This window comes from Homarus americanus, unplaced genomic scaffold, assembly GCF_018991925.1.
Source record: "Homarus americanus isolate GMGI-L3 unplaced genomic scaffold, GMGI_Hamer_2.0 scaffold45698, whole genome shotgun sequence".
In the NCBI taxonomy this organism is placed as follows: Eukaryota; Metazoa; Arthropoda; class Malacostraca; order Decapoda; family Nephropidae; genus Homarus; species Homarus americanus.
The window spans coordinates 1890393-1904375 of NW_024735554.1; the positions used below are offsets into that span (position 1 = coordinate 1890393).

A 13983-nucleotide genomic window follows, 5' to 3' on the forward strand; every position below is an offset into this window, starting at 1 on the left:
AGGGGAGGGAGGCCAGGGAGTTGAGTCAAAAGGTCAGAGGTTACAAGACTGGCGAGACTCGTCTGTTAGGTAAAGTAGATGGGAGGGGAGGGAAGAAGAGGAGGAGGGAGAGAAGAAGAGGAGGAGGGTGGGAGGAAGAGGGAGGAGGGTGGGAGGAAGAGGGAGGAGGTGGGAGGAAGAGGAGGAGAGAAGAAGAGGAGGAGGGTGGGGAGGAAGAGGAGGAGGGTGGGAGGAAGAGAGGGAGAGAAGGAAGAGGAGGGGTGAGAAGAAGAGGAGGGGAAGAGGAGGCAGGAGGAGGTGGGGGAAGAGGAGGAGGGGTGGGGAAGGAGGAGGGGGAGAGTAGTAGGGAGAAGGCAGAAGGGAGAGGAAGGGAGGAGATTATAGGAAGGAGGAGGGGTGAGGGAGAAGAAAGGAAGGAAGGAGAGAGAGAGAGAGAGAGAGGGGGGAGACTGACAGACAGACAAACAGACAGACAGAGAGCAACAAGTCATGCATGTTATAATGACGAGCATGAAACTTAAATACGGGTGTTGAGGCGCCATTCTCTCTCTCTCTCCTTCCTGTGTGTGTGTGTGACGATGGAAGTTTAGGTTAGGTTAGGTTAGGTGTACTTTCGCTACCTGAATGTATGTCAATAGGGAACCTGTCAACACAAGATAAAGTCAATATATTGGTGTTATATGTGATAATCGGACCGTCGTGTATAAGGCACAGCTGAGAAGAGATGTTGTATTGTCTGGTATGCTTAGGCACTCTTGGTGATTGCACCCTCCTTAACCCTCCCCTAACCCCCTTCCACCCTCCCACCTCCCCTTAACCCTCCCACCTCCCACCCCCTCCCAACATTACATCCCATAGCCACACTTATTTTGTACAAACTTTTACCCCAATATTTGAGGAATTTTATATATACACACACTTTTTGAGCTTCTCTTAAGGTTCTGTTGTATTAAAAGAACAAAAGTCTTTAGAAAATGAAACAGATGATGATTTCTCCAACAGCATCTTTTGTGTTATTTATAACCATCCAGTGGATACAGGCAGCTGAATGCACACACACACACACACCACACACGCACACACACACACATACAACACACACACACACCACACACACACACACACACACACACACACCACACACACACACACCACACACACACCACACACACACACACACATAACACACACACCTGAAAGCAACTGAGTCATAATTATCTACAACATTAAACACCATACTACCTCCCCACTACCTGTAGTGCATATACTACCTCCCACTACCTGTTGTGTATACTACTCCCACTACCTGTTGTGGTTATACTACCTCCCCCACTACCTGTAGTATATACTAATTCCCCACCTGTTGTGTATACTACTCTCCCACCACCTGTTGTATATACTACCTCCCCACTACCTGTTGTGTATACTACCTCCCCCAATTACCTGTTGCTTACACCACCCCCAATTACCTGTTGTATATATACTACTCTTATTCTCACCTGTTGTATATAATACCTCCCTCACTACCTGTAGTATATACTACCTCCCCACTACCTGTTGTATATCTACCTCCCACTACCTGTTGTATATACTAATTTAATTACCTGTTGTATATACTACCTCCCACTACCTGTTGTATATATATTTACCTCCCCACTACCTGTTGTATATACTAATTTCACTACCTGTTGTATATACTACCTCCCACTACCTGTTGTGTGTGTATATTACCTCCCACTACCTGTTGTGTGTATATTAATTCCCCAATTACCCGTTGTGTATACCACCTCCCCACCACCTGTTGTATATACTCACCCCCACCACCACCTGTTGTATATAACAATTCCCCACTACCCGTTGTGTATACTACCCCCATTCACCCGTTGTATATACTACCTCCCCACCACCTGTTGTATATACTACCTCCCACCACCTGTTGTATATACTACTCCCCACCACCTGTTGTATACACTACCTCCCCACTACCTGTTGTATATACTACCTCCCAGACCACCTGTTGTATACATACTCACCTCCCACCACCTGTTGTATATACTACCTCCCACTACCTGTTGCTTCATACACTACCTCCCCACCACCTGGGTTGTATATACTACCTCCCACCACCTGGGTTGTATATACCACCTCCCACCACCTGTTGTATATACTACCTCCCCCACTACCTGTTGTATATACTCACTCCCCACTACCTGTTGTATATATATTCACCTCCCAATTACCTGTTGTATATATACCACTTCACTACCTGTTGTATATACTACCTCCCCACTACCTGTTGTATATACTACCTCCCCACTACCTGTTGTATATACTCAATTCCCCACCACCTGTTGTATATACTACACTTCCCACTACCTGTTGTATATACTACCTCCCCAATTACCTGTTGTATATACTACCTCCCACTACCTGTTGTATGTACCACCTCCCCACACCTGTTGTGGCTGTACTAATTCCCCACCACCTGTTGTATGTAATGCCTCTTCCTGCTCCTCCTCCTTTTCCTCCCTTCTCCTTTCCATCTTGTCCTCCTCCTCCTCCTTATCTTTCCTCCTCCCTCTCACTTCCCCCACCACCACCCCCTCCTTCCTCCGTCCCTCCTCCCCCACTCACCCCAGGGTATCACGTAGGAACAATTACACAAACACCACAACATCTCATCCAGGAAGTCCCCCCAACCAAAGACTCCAACGGACTGTACCACTTCAGACTGTACCACTTTAGACTGTACCACTTTAATGACTGTACCACTTTAATGACTGTACCACTTTAATGACTGTACCACTTTAGACTGTACCACTTTAATGACTGTACCACTTTAGACTGTACCACTCTAATGACTGTACCACTCTAATGACTGTACCACTTTAGACTGTACCACTTTAATGACTGTACCACTTTAATGACTGTATCACTTTTTAATGACTAAAAATTAATTTTAGCCTGTACCACTTTAATGACTGTACCACCTTTTAATGACTGTACCACCTTTAGATCAAAATTAATTTTTAATGACTGTACCACTTAATGACTGTACCACTTAGGACTGTAAAATTAATTTTAATGATCAATTAATTTAATGACTGTACCACTTTAATGACTGTACCACTTTAATGACTGTACCACTTTAGACTGTACCACTTTAGACTGTACCACTTTAATGACTGTACCACTTTAATGACTGTACCACTTTAGACTGTACCACTTTAATGACTGTACCACTTTAATGACTGTACCACTTTAATGACTGTACCACTTTAATGACTGTACCACTTTAGACTGTACCACTTTAATGACTGTACCACTTTAATGACTGTACCACTTTAGACTGTACCACTTTAATGACTGTACCACTCTAATGACTGTACCACTTTAGACTGTACCACTTTAATGACTGTACCACTTTAGACTGTGCTCAGGTATGCAGATGTCTCCTCTTAATTAAGGCTGAGTGTCCCCAGGAAGTTCTAAAGCAGCTTACCTGGTGATGGTGAGTGATGGTGGTGGTAGTGGTGAGTGATGGTGGTGAGTGGTGGTGAGTGGTGAGTGGAAAGGTACGTATCATTAATGAATCTACCTGTATATTACTCAGATACCAAGCAAACCTGTTAACTTTATGGCTACCCTCCCACCCCCACCCCCACCCTACCTCCCCTCCCATCACCCCTTCTCCCCCTACCCACCCCTTCCCCCCTCCCTCATCACCCCTTCTCCTCCCCCCCCGCGACCAAGAGAAAGTTTACCTGGACTAATGTGCATACCATTATGACCAAGGCGAGATTCCCTGATTGGTTGAATCATTCCTACTGTATCTTAACTCAAATTACAGTGGAAAAAAGTAATACAGAAAATGACCTCAAATATGTATAATAATTAATCAGTATTTTTGTAACATCATTGCGTTATTTTCACCCGTGTTTCAGTATGACGTCACGAGGGATTTCTCAAGGTAATCTCAGGGTTAATTAGACGGTGGATTTAGTTGGGATTTCAGTGATATTTTTTCCCTCACGTAGACATTTAGGGAAGTTTTTCTCTTATAGATTTTTTCCCCGTTCTTATAGATTTTTTCCCTCGTTTTTTCCCTTGCTTTTAGACCATTCGTGGTACAGTGGCAACACCCTCGTCTCTCTCTCTCTCTCTCAGGTTTGTGGGTTCGAATCCTGTAGGAAATTGTGTGTACGTTATGTTATGTACGTCTTTGTCTCTCCCATGTGTACTTTTTCCTCACACTAAAAAAAACATTAAAAAAAAACAAAAAACAAAAAAAATAACAAACACAAACCAAACACAAACAAACAAAACACAACACAAAAACAAAACACAAACACACACAAACAAACACTGGGCAGACCACCAAAAGTTTGTGTGTGACCCGGTAAAAGAGAAATCGACCCGTAGACTTACACACTCAATCAATTTACCTGCTTTAGGGCGATTCATTAGCGACAGGTGTGTGGGTGTACCTGTGTGGTGTGTGGGTGTACCTGTGTGGTGCGTGGGTGTACCTGTGTGGTGTGGTTTGTGGGTGTACCTGTGTAGTGTGGTTTGTGGGTGTACCTGTGTGGTGTGTGGGTGTACCTGTGTGTGTGTGTGTTTTGGGGTGTACCTGTGTGGTGTGGGTGTACCTGTGTGGTGTGTGTGGGTGTACCTGTGTGGTGTGTGGTGTACCTGTGTGGTGCGTGGGTGTACCTGTGTGGTGTGGTTTGTGGGTGTACCTGTGTAGTGTGGTTTGTGGGTGTACCTGTGTGGTGTGTGGGTGTACCTGTGTGGTGTGTGGGTGTACCTGTGTGGTGTGTGGGTGTACCTGTGTGGTGTGTGGGTGTACCTGTGTGGTGTGTGGGTGTACCTGTGTGGTGAGTGGATGTAGGTAGGTGTAGGTGGGTGTAGGCGGGTGTGGGCGACACAGAGGAGTCACCCTACATCACCTGAGCGGCTGGACGAGAACTAATGAGATCTAACGAGGTATCAGGTGAGACTTGTATTACCTGAGAACACCTGATTAATTACAAGCTGTAGTACTCGACCGAGGCGGAGGTAGGCGCAAATTCCTCTTGGCTTGACCTAACTCGACCTAGCTAGCCCTAACTTAAGCTAATTAACTTAGCCTGCAGTAGTTTAGACTAACCTAACCTAACCAGGAAGAACTTCGCCATTTTTGTTATCTCAAGTGGCCGGAGTTTGTCTATGGCCAAGTTTTGTCAGATTTCGAGATTTTGTGTGGTGGGATTTTGTTTTTGTGGGTATTTTTGTTGTTTTTGTGGGTATTTTCTTGTTTTTGTGGGCATTTTTGTTGTTTTTGTGGAGGTACTGTCTAGAGGGAAGTGATTTTGTCCGATGGGGTGATTTTGTCCGATGGGGTGATTTTGTCTTTGGATTTTGGCAGGTAGGGAAGTGTTTTTGTCCGATGGGGATTTTGTTCGGTAATAATGAGGTTTTGTCCGGTAAGATTGAGATTTTGTCCGATAACAAGGAGATTTTGTCCGGTAACAAGGAGAATTTGTCCGGTAAAGTATGTTATTGTCCGGTAAAAATATTAACCGGACCTCGGCACATTATGTTCACGTCTGTTAGTGGGAGATAAATAGCCCTGTTACTGCCAAGCGAAGGAGGAAGGAAGGAAGGAGTAGGGAGGAAGGAAGGAAGGAAGGAAGGAGGAGAGGGAAGGAAGGGTAGGGAGGAAGGAGTAGGGAGGAAGGGGAAGGAAGGAAGGAGGGAGAGGGAAGGAATGAAAGAAGGATAGGGAAGGGAGGAAGGAAGGAGAGGAAGGAAGGAAGGAGTAGGGAGGAAGGAAGAAGAGAGGAGAGGAAGGAAGGAGAGGAGAGGGAAGGAAGGAGGAGAGGGAAGGAAGGAGAGGGAAGGAAGTAAGGAGAGAGAGGGTAGGGGGTGTCACCTGTTAGATCAATACACTTGTGTAATTATCAAGAGCTGGAGGGAGTGGCGGGGGGGTGAGGCCTTAGGTTGACTAATTGGCCTCGGATGGATAGTTAACTCGTTTATCACTTGTCTTGGTAAAGGCAGCGACTAGGGTAGTGTTTTGTAGACGAAATCGCTCCTAACCCAACCTAACCTAACTCTAACCCAATCCCAACCTAACTCTAACCTAACCAATCCAACCTAACCCAACCAACTAACCTAACCTAACCTAACCTAACCTAACCTAACTCTAACCGAACTCTAACCTAACCTAACCTAACTCTAACCTAACTCTAACCTAACTCAACTCTAACCTAACCTAACCTAACCTAACCGTCAAATAAATGCCCAGGAATTTTATGCCCAGTTGTAAATACAATAATAAAAACAAAATGCCAATAACTCTGATGACTGATTATTGTGAGTAACGGACAGGTGTGTTAGCGGACAGGTGTGTTAACGGACAGGTGTGTTAACGGACAGGTGAGTTAACGGACAGGTGAGTTAACGGACAGTGTTAATGACAGGTGTTAACGGACAGGTATGTTAACGGATAGGTGTGGTAACGGACAGGTGTGTTTATGGACAGGTGTTTTAACGACAGGTGTGTTAACGGACAGGTGAGTTAACGGACAGGTGTGTTAACGGACAGGTGTGTTAACGGACAGGTATGTTAACGGATAGGTGTGGTAACGGACAGGTGTGTTTATGGACAGGTGTTTTAACGGACAGGTGTGTTAACGGACAGGTGTGTTTATGGAGAGGTGTTTTAACGGATAGGTGTGTAACGGACAGGTGTGGTAACGGACAGGTGTGTTAATGGACAGGTGTGGAACGGACAGGTATGTTAACGAACAGGTGTATTAGCGGACAGGTGTGTTAACGAACAGGTGTGTTAGCGGACAGGTGTGAGAAGTGAGGTGTGTTAGCGGACAGGTGTAACGGACAGGTGTGTTAACGGACAGGTGTGAGAACGGACAGGTGTGTTAACGGACAGGTATGTTAACGGACAGGTAGGTTAACGGACAGGTAACGGACAGGTGTGTTAGCGGACAGGTGTGTTAGCGGACAGGTGTGAAGCGGACAGGTGTGTTAACGGACAGGTGTGTTAGCGGACAGGTGTTAGCGGACAGGTGTGGTAACGGACAGGTGTGTTAACGGACAGGTGTGTTAACGGACAGGTGTGAACGGACGGTGTGTTAACGGACAGGTGTGTTAACGGACAGGTGTGTTAACGAACAGGTGTGTTAACGGACAGGTGTGTTAACGGACAGGTGTGTTAATGAACGGCTCTTAACTTAATGCAAATACCCACAATAATCAAATCCTTACTTATATAAAAACGTATATAAACAGATAACCAATTAATTTAAACAAGTGCTAAAAAAAAATACTCAATATATTTAATACATTATATAATAAATTTAATTATACTGCATCATACATTAAGCGGCTTGTGTATAAATCCAGACTTGGAAAGGTTTGAATATTCTCACCTGATTTGGCAGCCATGTGTTCGTGGTATTTAAGCAACATGGTGGTAAAGGCACAGACGAGGGTTTTTTACACTAATGTTGAGCGGTAAACCCAGTCATTATAGCCTAGTGTATCACAACCTAACCACGACCCATACCAATCACGCCCATAATTAATCACGCCCATAACTAACCACGCCCATAACTAACCACCCCTCATAACCACGCCCACAACTAATCACCTCCATAGCTACGCCCACAACTAACTACCCCTATAACCACGCCCATAACTAACCACCCCCATAACTAACCACGCCCATAACTAACCACACCCACACCTTCTGACGCCTACAGCTGTGCGGGAGGAAGAGAGATGGTCGTGCAACAGGTCACTCACGCTGTCTCCTCACGCCCCGCCCACCATCGTCACCTCCAGGTTTCCTGCCCACTACCCGCCCTCCCGCACCTGCGTCACCACCCTCACCGGCCCGCCCACCGCCCACCTCGTTGTCCAGTTCGACGCCTTCATCCTGGAACCCCACCCAACGTGAGTATTGTGGGTGGAATTGTGTTATTATTTTCCATGTATTCAAAACTAACTCAAAATTAGGTCAGGTTGGGTTAGTTAGGTTAGGTTATGTTAGATCAGGTCAGGTTAGGTTAGGTTAGGTAGGTTAGGTTAGGTTAGGTTAGGTTAGGTTAGGTTAGATTATGTTATGTTAGATCAGGTCAGGTTAGCACAGATAAGTGTTTATTGAGCTCAGGGTGTTAACTGAACTCTGACATCAAATTTTTACCTTCGTGTTAACCTGACCTCAGCCTTTTCTTGGCCTCGGGAAGCTCGGGTGTAGATCAATGACCTTCTGAGGCTGGTGGGTTAAGTGTCACCATTAGCGGTGCACCGATATTGGAATTTTATTATCGAGAACATTAGGAGAAGATTGGGGGGGGGAGGGAAAGGTGAAACGCTTAAGCTTATTACAGGTACTCGAAGGTAAACTAAAGCCTTTACTGGTGCTGGTGAGACAGACAGACATATACTTATCATCTCAATAACACCTTACCACCATAAATATCTTTTCTCACCAATATACTTCCTGTCAAAATTATCCACAGAAGTAAATATCCATGAAGACTCTTCCAGTATGTCTGCCTTGGATAAAAGATGGGTGATTTTTTTTCCCACATACGGAGAGCTTCAGTACATGTATCAAGAGTTATCAATATTCACTGGGATCTGGTGCCGTCCAGGGTGGTAGTGTGTGAACTTCCCGTCAGGTACGTCTGTTGTGTCCCGAGGTGGAGAGAAGAGTCTTGGTGGTAGAGAGAGGAACCCATAAACAGTCACTCAAAATAACTATCTCTACAAAATTGGACGAAGGATTTTGACAACACTCCCGAGACATCAGGAGTCATAAAGTGTTCATTCTGGGATTCATCGATCACCCCAAATACAGGTTGTTGTTTTTTTGAGTGACTTACGTACACACAGTTAAACACACACACACACACACACATGCAGAGACACATAAACACACACACACACATACCTAAACAAACACACACACCCAACAAACAAGTTAAATTTCATTATTCTAACACCATCATCCCAGGTCGCACAAACAAGCAAAAACAGGACGCTAAAACACCAGAGAGACAGTCAAACAAACACAGATAAATGGCTACCTGTCAGCCAGGTGTACGGGGGATAATAAAGACAGGTAGAGAGAGACAGGTGTTACAATTTAGTCCAAGTAAACAAGTTGGTCTTTGGGGAAAATTAAAATATATAAACGGAGACGACTTTAGTGTACCGGAGGTGGTGAGGGTGGGAGGTAATGATGGAAGGGGTGGTGGGAGAGAGAGGGAGAGGTATAGGATTACTAGTGATCCCTGCAGCTAAGACACCGTATCCTCCATCCTTGTCATCCTAATTTACATATCCTGCCACGCCCTTTCTCTCCTCTCTCCCACCTCCCCCTCCCTTTCCCCCTTTCCCTCTCCCCCTTCCTTTCTCCGCCTTCTCACCTTCCCCTTCCTTTCATTCTTTTCTTCCCTTCTTTACTCCTCCTCCTCCCATCCTTCCACACCTCCCCACCACCTCTCCCACCTCCCCCTTCCCTCCCCCCCTTCCCACCACAGGTAACACCAGGTACCAGGTAGGACAGCAGAGGGTCGGAGTATCGACCTGTGGACACTGTTGACTCCACTTACCTGTCAGTCCACCCCTACACCCCTGCCCTACACCTTACACCCTGCCCCACACCCTACACCCTGCCCTACACCACACCCTGCCCACACCCTATGACCTACACCCTGTGGCCTACATCCCTAACCCAACCTAACCTGTACTACAAGTTTCCACACTGAGTCAGGCTAAAGACAGTATATTATTTACCTCCTGACAGCTATTACACCCGCGAGTCTTCCTCTGTGTGTGTGTGTGTGTGTGTGTGTGTGTGTGTGTGTGAACATAATGCCAACATAAATTTATTACACCAAGACAAAAAAAATAATTTCACATAAACATATTTTTTTTTATTATACAGGAAGCAATTAATTAATTCCTTGTCTACTCCTCCTCACCAGGTAAACTTAACACACACACACACACACACACACACACACACACACACCGACACACACACACACACACACACACACACACACATAGTAGCTGGACACTTGTGGTTCAGTACATCTCACAGAATTGAGGCATTTTGTTATGTCTCTTCACCCAAAAAATGTAAACAAAGGCTCTCCTTTTTTCTTTCTTTCTTTCTTAATAACAAACATAATTATATCCCAATTGTGTTTTGTTTTTCATTCTCTTCCATTTCCTTCTTTCGGTTGGGTCTAGGGACACAGAGAGAGAGAGAGAGAGAAAGGAGGATATATAAGACTGATAAAAGGGAGAGAGAAAGGAAGAGAAAAATAACTAACCTAACACGCAAAAAAAAAATCTTATTCCCAACAAAAACAACAAAAAACAAATACAAAGTCAACACGTACTGTACTTGTTTTCCTGTACCCATAACAAGGACAACAAGGAAAGGCACATGTATAAATCATCTGGACAGTAAAGGAGACAAAATGTCGTCAAATTTGTACAGAGACTCGATTTCACCTTACAACCAGATGGGAGTTTGGGGGAGGGCAAGGGGCAGTCCTTTGAGGGTCTGGGGGGAGAGGTTGGGGCAGGTTGGGGAGGGGCGGGGCGGGTCCTTTGAGGGTCTGGGGGGGAGGGAGGGGGTGAGAGCCAGAGACACACCTGAGATGGTTAACTGTATACAGGTAAATAGCTTAACACATTCCTTATTGACAGTTCCTCCAGCCAGTGTTGACAGGTACCAGTGTCAAAGGTTTGTGAGGAGGTGTGGGAGGGTGGTGGTTGGTGACTGAGGAAGGGGGGGAGGGGGCAAGGGAGGAGAAGGGGGAGGAGAGAGGAGAGGGGGCAAGAGGAGGAGAAGGGCAGAGGGAAGGAGGGAGGGGGCAAGAGGAGGAGAAGAGCATGAGGGAGGGAAGGTGGGAGGGGCAAGAGTGGAGGAGAAGGGCATGAGGGAGGGAGAGGAGGGGGGGTTTAGCAGGTCAGGTTAATTACTCTGTGATAGACTTGACCGGGACACCAGATACCGGTAGGCGGACCTGTCTCTGTGTAGCGGTGACTGCTGCTAGGCGCTGCTGCTGCACGGTTAAATTGCTCCGGAGATTAAAATTCCACCGGCTTAGATCCCATCTCACAATTTCACAGAGGAAGCAATGCCTTCAGGAGTGCAAGAGTTAGGTTAGGTTAGGTTAGGTTAGGTAAAGGTTAGGTTAGGTAAAGGTTAGGATAGGTAAAGGTTAGGTTAAGATACATCAGGTTACACTGACCTTAATCAAGTTGGGACAAAGTGGTTCAGCTGAGACTAACTCTAATCAAGCTGGGTTGGGTTCACTGAGATCTTGTCCTACAATTACTGCGACTGGTGACCTCCCCCACCAGGTCACCCTCCCACCACCAGGTCACCCTCCCCCACCACCAGGCCTCTCCCCCACCACCAGGTCACCCCCTCCCACCACCAGGTCACCCCCTCCCCCACTCAGGTCACCCCCTCCCCCACCACCAGGTCACCCTCCTCCGCCACCAGGTCACCCCCCCCACCACCAGGGTCACCTCTCCTCCACCTTGCTGGGTTAATCACACCGGCAGCTGTACCTGAGCATTGCAGGTAATTTAGGAAGACCTGGTAGTCACGGAGGCCAGGGAGGAGGAGGCTCAGGAAGAGGAAGGGAGGAGGAAGAGGAGGAGGAAGACGAGGAAGAAGTGGAGGAGGAAGACGAGGAGTAAGTGGAGGAGGAGGAGGAAGTGGAGGAGGAGGAGGAAGTGGAGGAGGAGGAGGAAGTGGAGGAGGAGGAGGGAGGTAGAGGTAGAGTAAAATGTGTAGTTTTATGTTTGTTTACTCTCTCTCTCTCTCTCTCCCCAATTTATTTGTTCTATTTCTATTTCCATCCCTCCCTTTCCTATCTCCACCATCCTATCGACGTTAGGTTAGGTTAGGTTAGGTTAGGGCATCACGTCATTTCTTCCCCCATAACAATAAGGAGTAAGATCCAACCCTTGTCTCTTTCAATTAAGCTAAGTGATGATGCTAAGTTAAAGGGAACGAACGTATCACAATGGCCAAAAAACACCACCGTTCGCCGTTCTCATTTATCAGTCCTACGTCAAAAGAAAATAAGTAAATAAATAAATACTCTGGTCATAATCGGACTAGCATTTACCGTTCCGTTCCGTCCTGTTCCGTTCCGTCCTGTTCCGTTCTCATTCCGTTGTCTCTCTGATCAAAACAATAACAACAAGGATGGCCGCTCGTCAGGTTTGGTGTCAGACGTAAATTATGAACAAGGATGAAGAAGAAGAAGAAGAAGAAGAAGAAGAAGAAGAAGAAGAATGGCCTTTTCAGAATCCATTTTCGCGTCGTAATTTACTGTACATGTGAGTCTGTTAAATACGTTCACACACACACACACACACACACACACTCAGCCAAGACCTAGTTCCTCATGCAAACTTTTCTGCTGCGTGAGATTAAATTTGTTTCTCTCTCACTTCCTCCTCCTCCATCCCTCTCTACTCCCTCTCCCATTCCCTCTATACTTCCCCCTGTCCTTACTCCCTCCCTCTCTCTACAACCTATGCCTCCCTACTCTTACTGGGACAAGAAAAATCTCAAATATCAAAGGTCCATTACCACCCCCGATCAATACGGCCAGGCAATAGACAACCTCCCTAGACCAGCATCCGCCAGTATGGTCGGCAGAATATGAAATAAGGCCCTTACAACACACATATATGGGACAGGGTAGGATGTCTAGTTCCTGTACCTAAATTTCTTCAATTTCCGAACTATAACTTCCTTCCTCCATTGTTAAATTACTATTTTTCAAGTTGTTCACGTATAGGCCTAACCTAACCTAACCTAACCCTCCCTTATCTAGCTGTGTTCTCTACCTGTGGCGTAACTGAGGGATGTAGACGTTCTTGTTTATTGTATGGGGGAGTGAGAAGGACAGTTTTGATTGCTTATACTTCAATATTGTCGTTAGTGTGTCTGTAATCTTTACTTTTCGTATTATAAATCTCTTTTCATTATTGCTCGACGTTATTATTATTATCACTGTATTTTATTATTCTCTGTTGTTATGCCTACATCATTGCCTCACTTAAGTTATTTACATAAAGAATAATGTCCCTGGAGGCTCCACGCTTCCTGAGAGGTATGTTGTCAGCATCACAACTTGGCTGCCAGACTTTCAAGAAACTAACTTTGTTTATTTTTAGACGGAGAGAAATTTTAGGGTCGGGGCTAAAAATAGAATCGCTCGAGGTGACAGGAACTTCTCTCTGTTTTTGTCAGTGGGACGGGAAAGAGGTGAAAGAGAGGGAGGAGGAGGAAGGACGGGAAGAAGGTGAGAGGGAAGGTGAGAGAAAGGGGGAATAGAAGGAAAGGGGTGGTGTAGTATCGGATTTTGAAGTGGATTTATTTATTTATTTATTATTGAAGGAGAAAGGGATTACATTTTACTGGTGTTGTCGAAAATCTCACTCGTCCAATGGTGATTACAGGTTGGCAATTAAGTTATTAAGTAAAATTAGTTAAACTATTATCACACAAGAGGAAATCCAAAATGAGGATTAATAAAATTCTTAAAATTTCTTTTACATTATATTATTTTAGAGGTGAAATGTGAAAATTATACTGTTAAAATATTGTACAGAAGTTTGTTTGGCTATCAGCAGTGAGCATCATCACATCATGCTCCACTAATCCTCAAACATCTGTTGATTGTGGCGATAATTAAAGGTTACACACCACTACACATCACCGCCAAAGGTTAAATTATTATAGGCACCTGTTGTCATATTGTTCATGTGTTTCTTATAATATTAACTTAGTGATTGAAATATATGACGTTAAGGCGGTGATTGTCTGCCATATTAAAGCTGTTAATGTCATATTTTTCCTTCGTTGTGGAGTCTCAGAGAAATAGTATATAGTCAATTTAACTATTAATATTATAGTTAAGT

The 13983-nt window shown here is 45.2% G+C and overlaps 1 protein-coding gene across 1 annotated transcript in view; it reads left to right on the top strand.

The window, feature by feature from the left end:
• LOC121871305 overlaps positions 1 to 13983 on the top strand; it is a 135767-nt gene that overhangs the window by 73412 nt on the left and 48372 nt on the right. Inside the window, 1 exon segment of the mRNA XM_042373524.1 lies at positions 7767 to 7959. Coding sequence (XP_042229458.1) covers positions 7767 to 7959 — 193 coding nt within the window.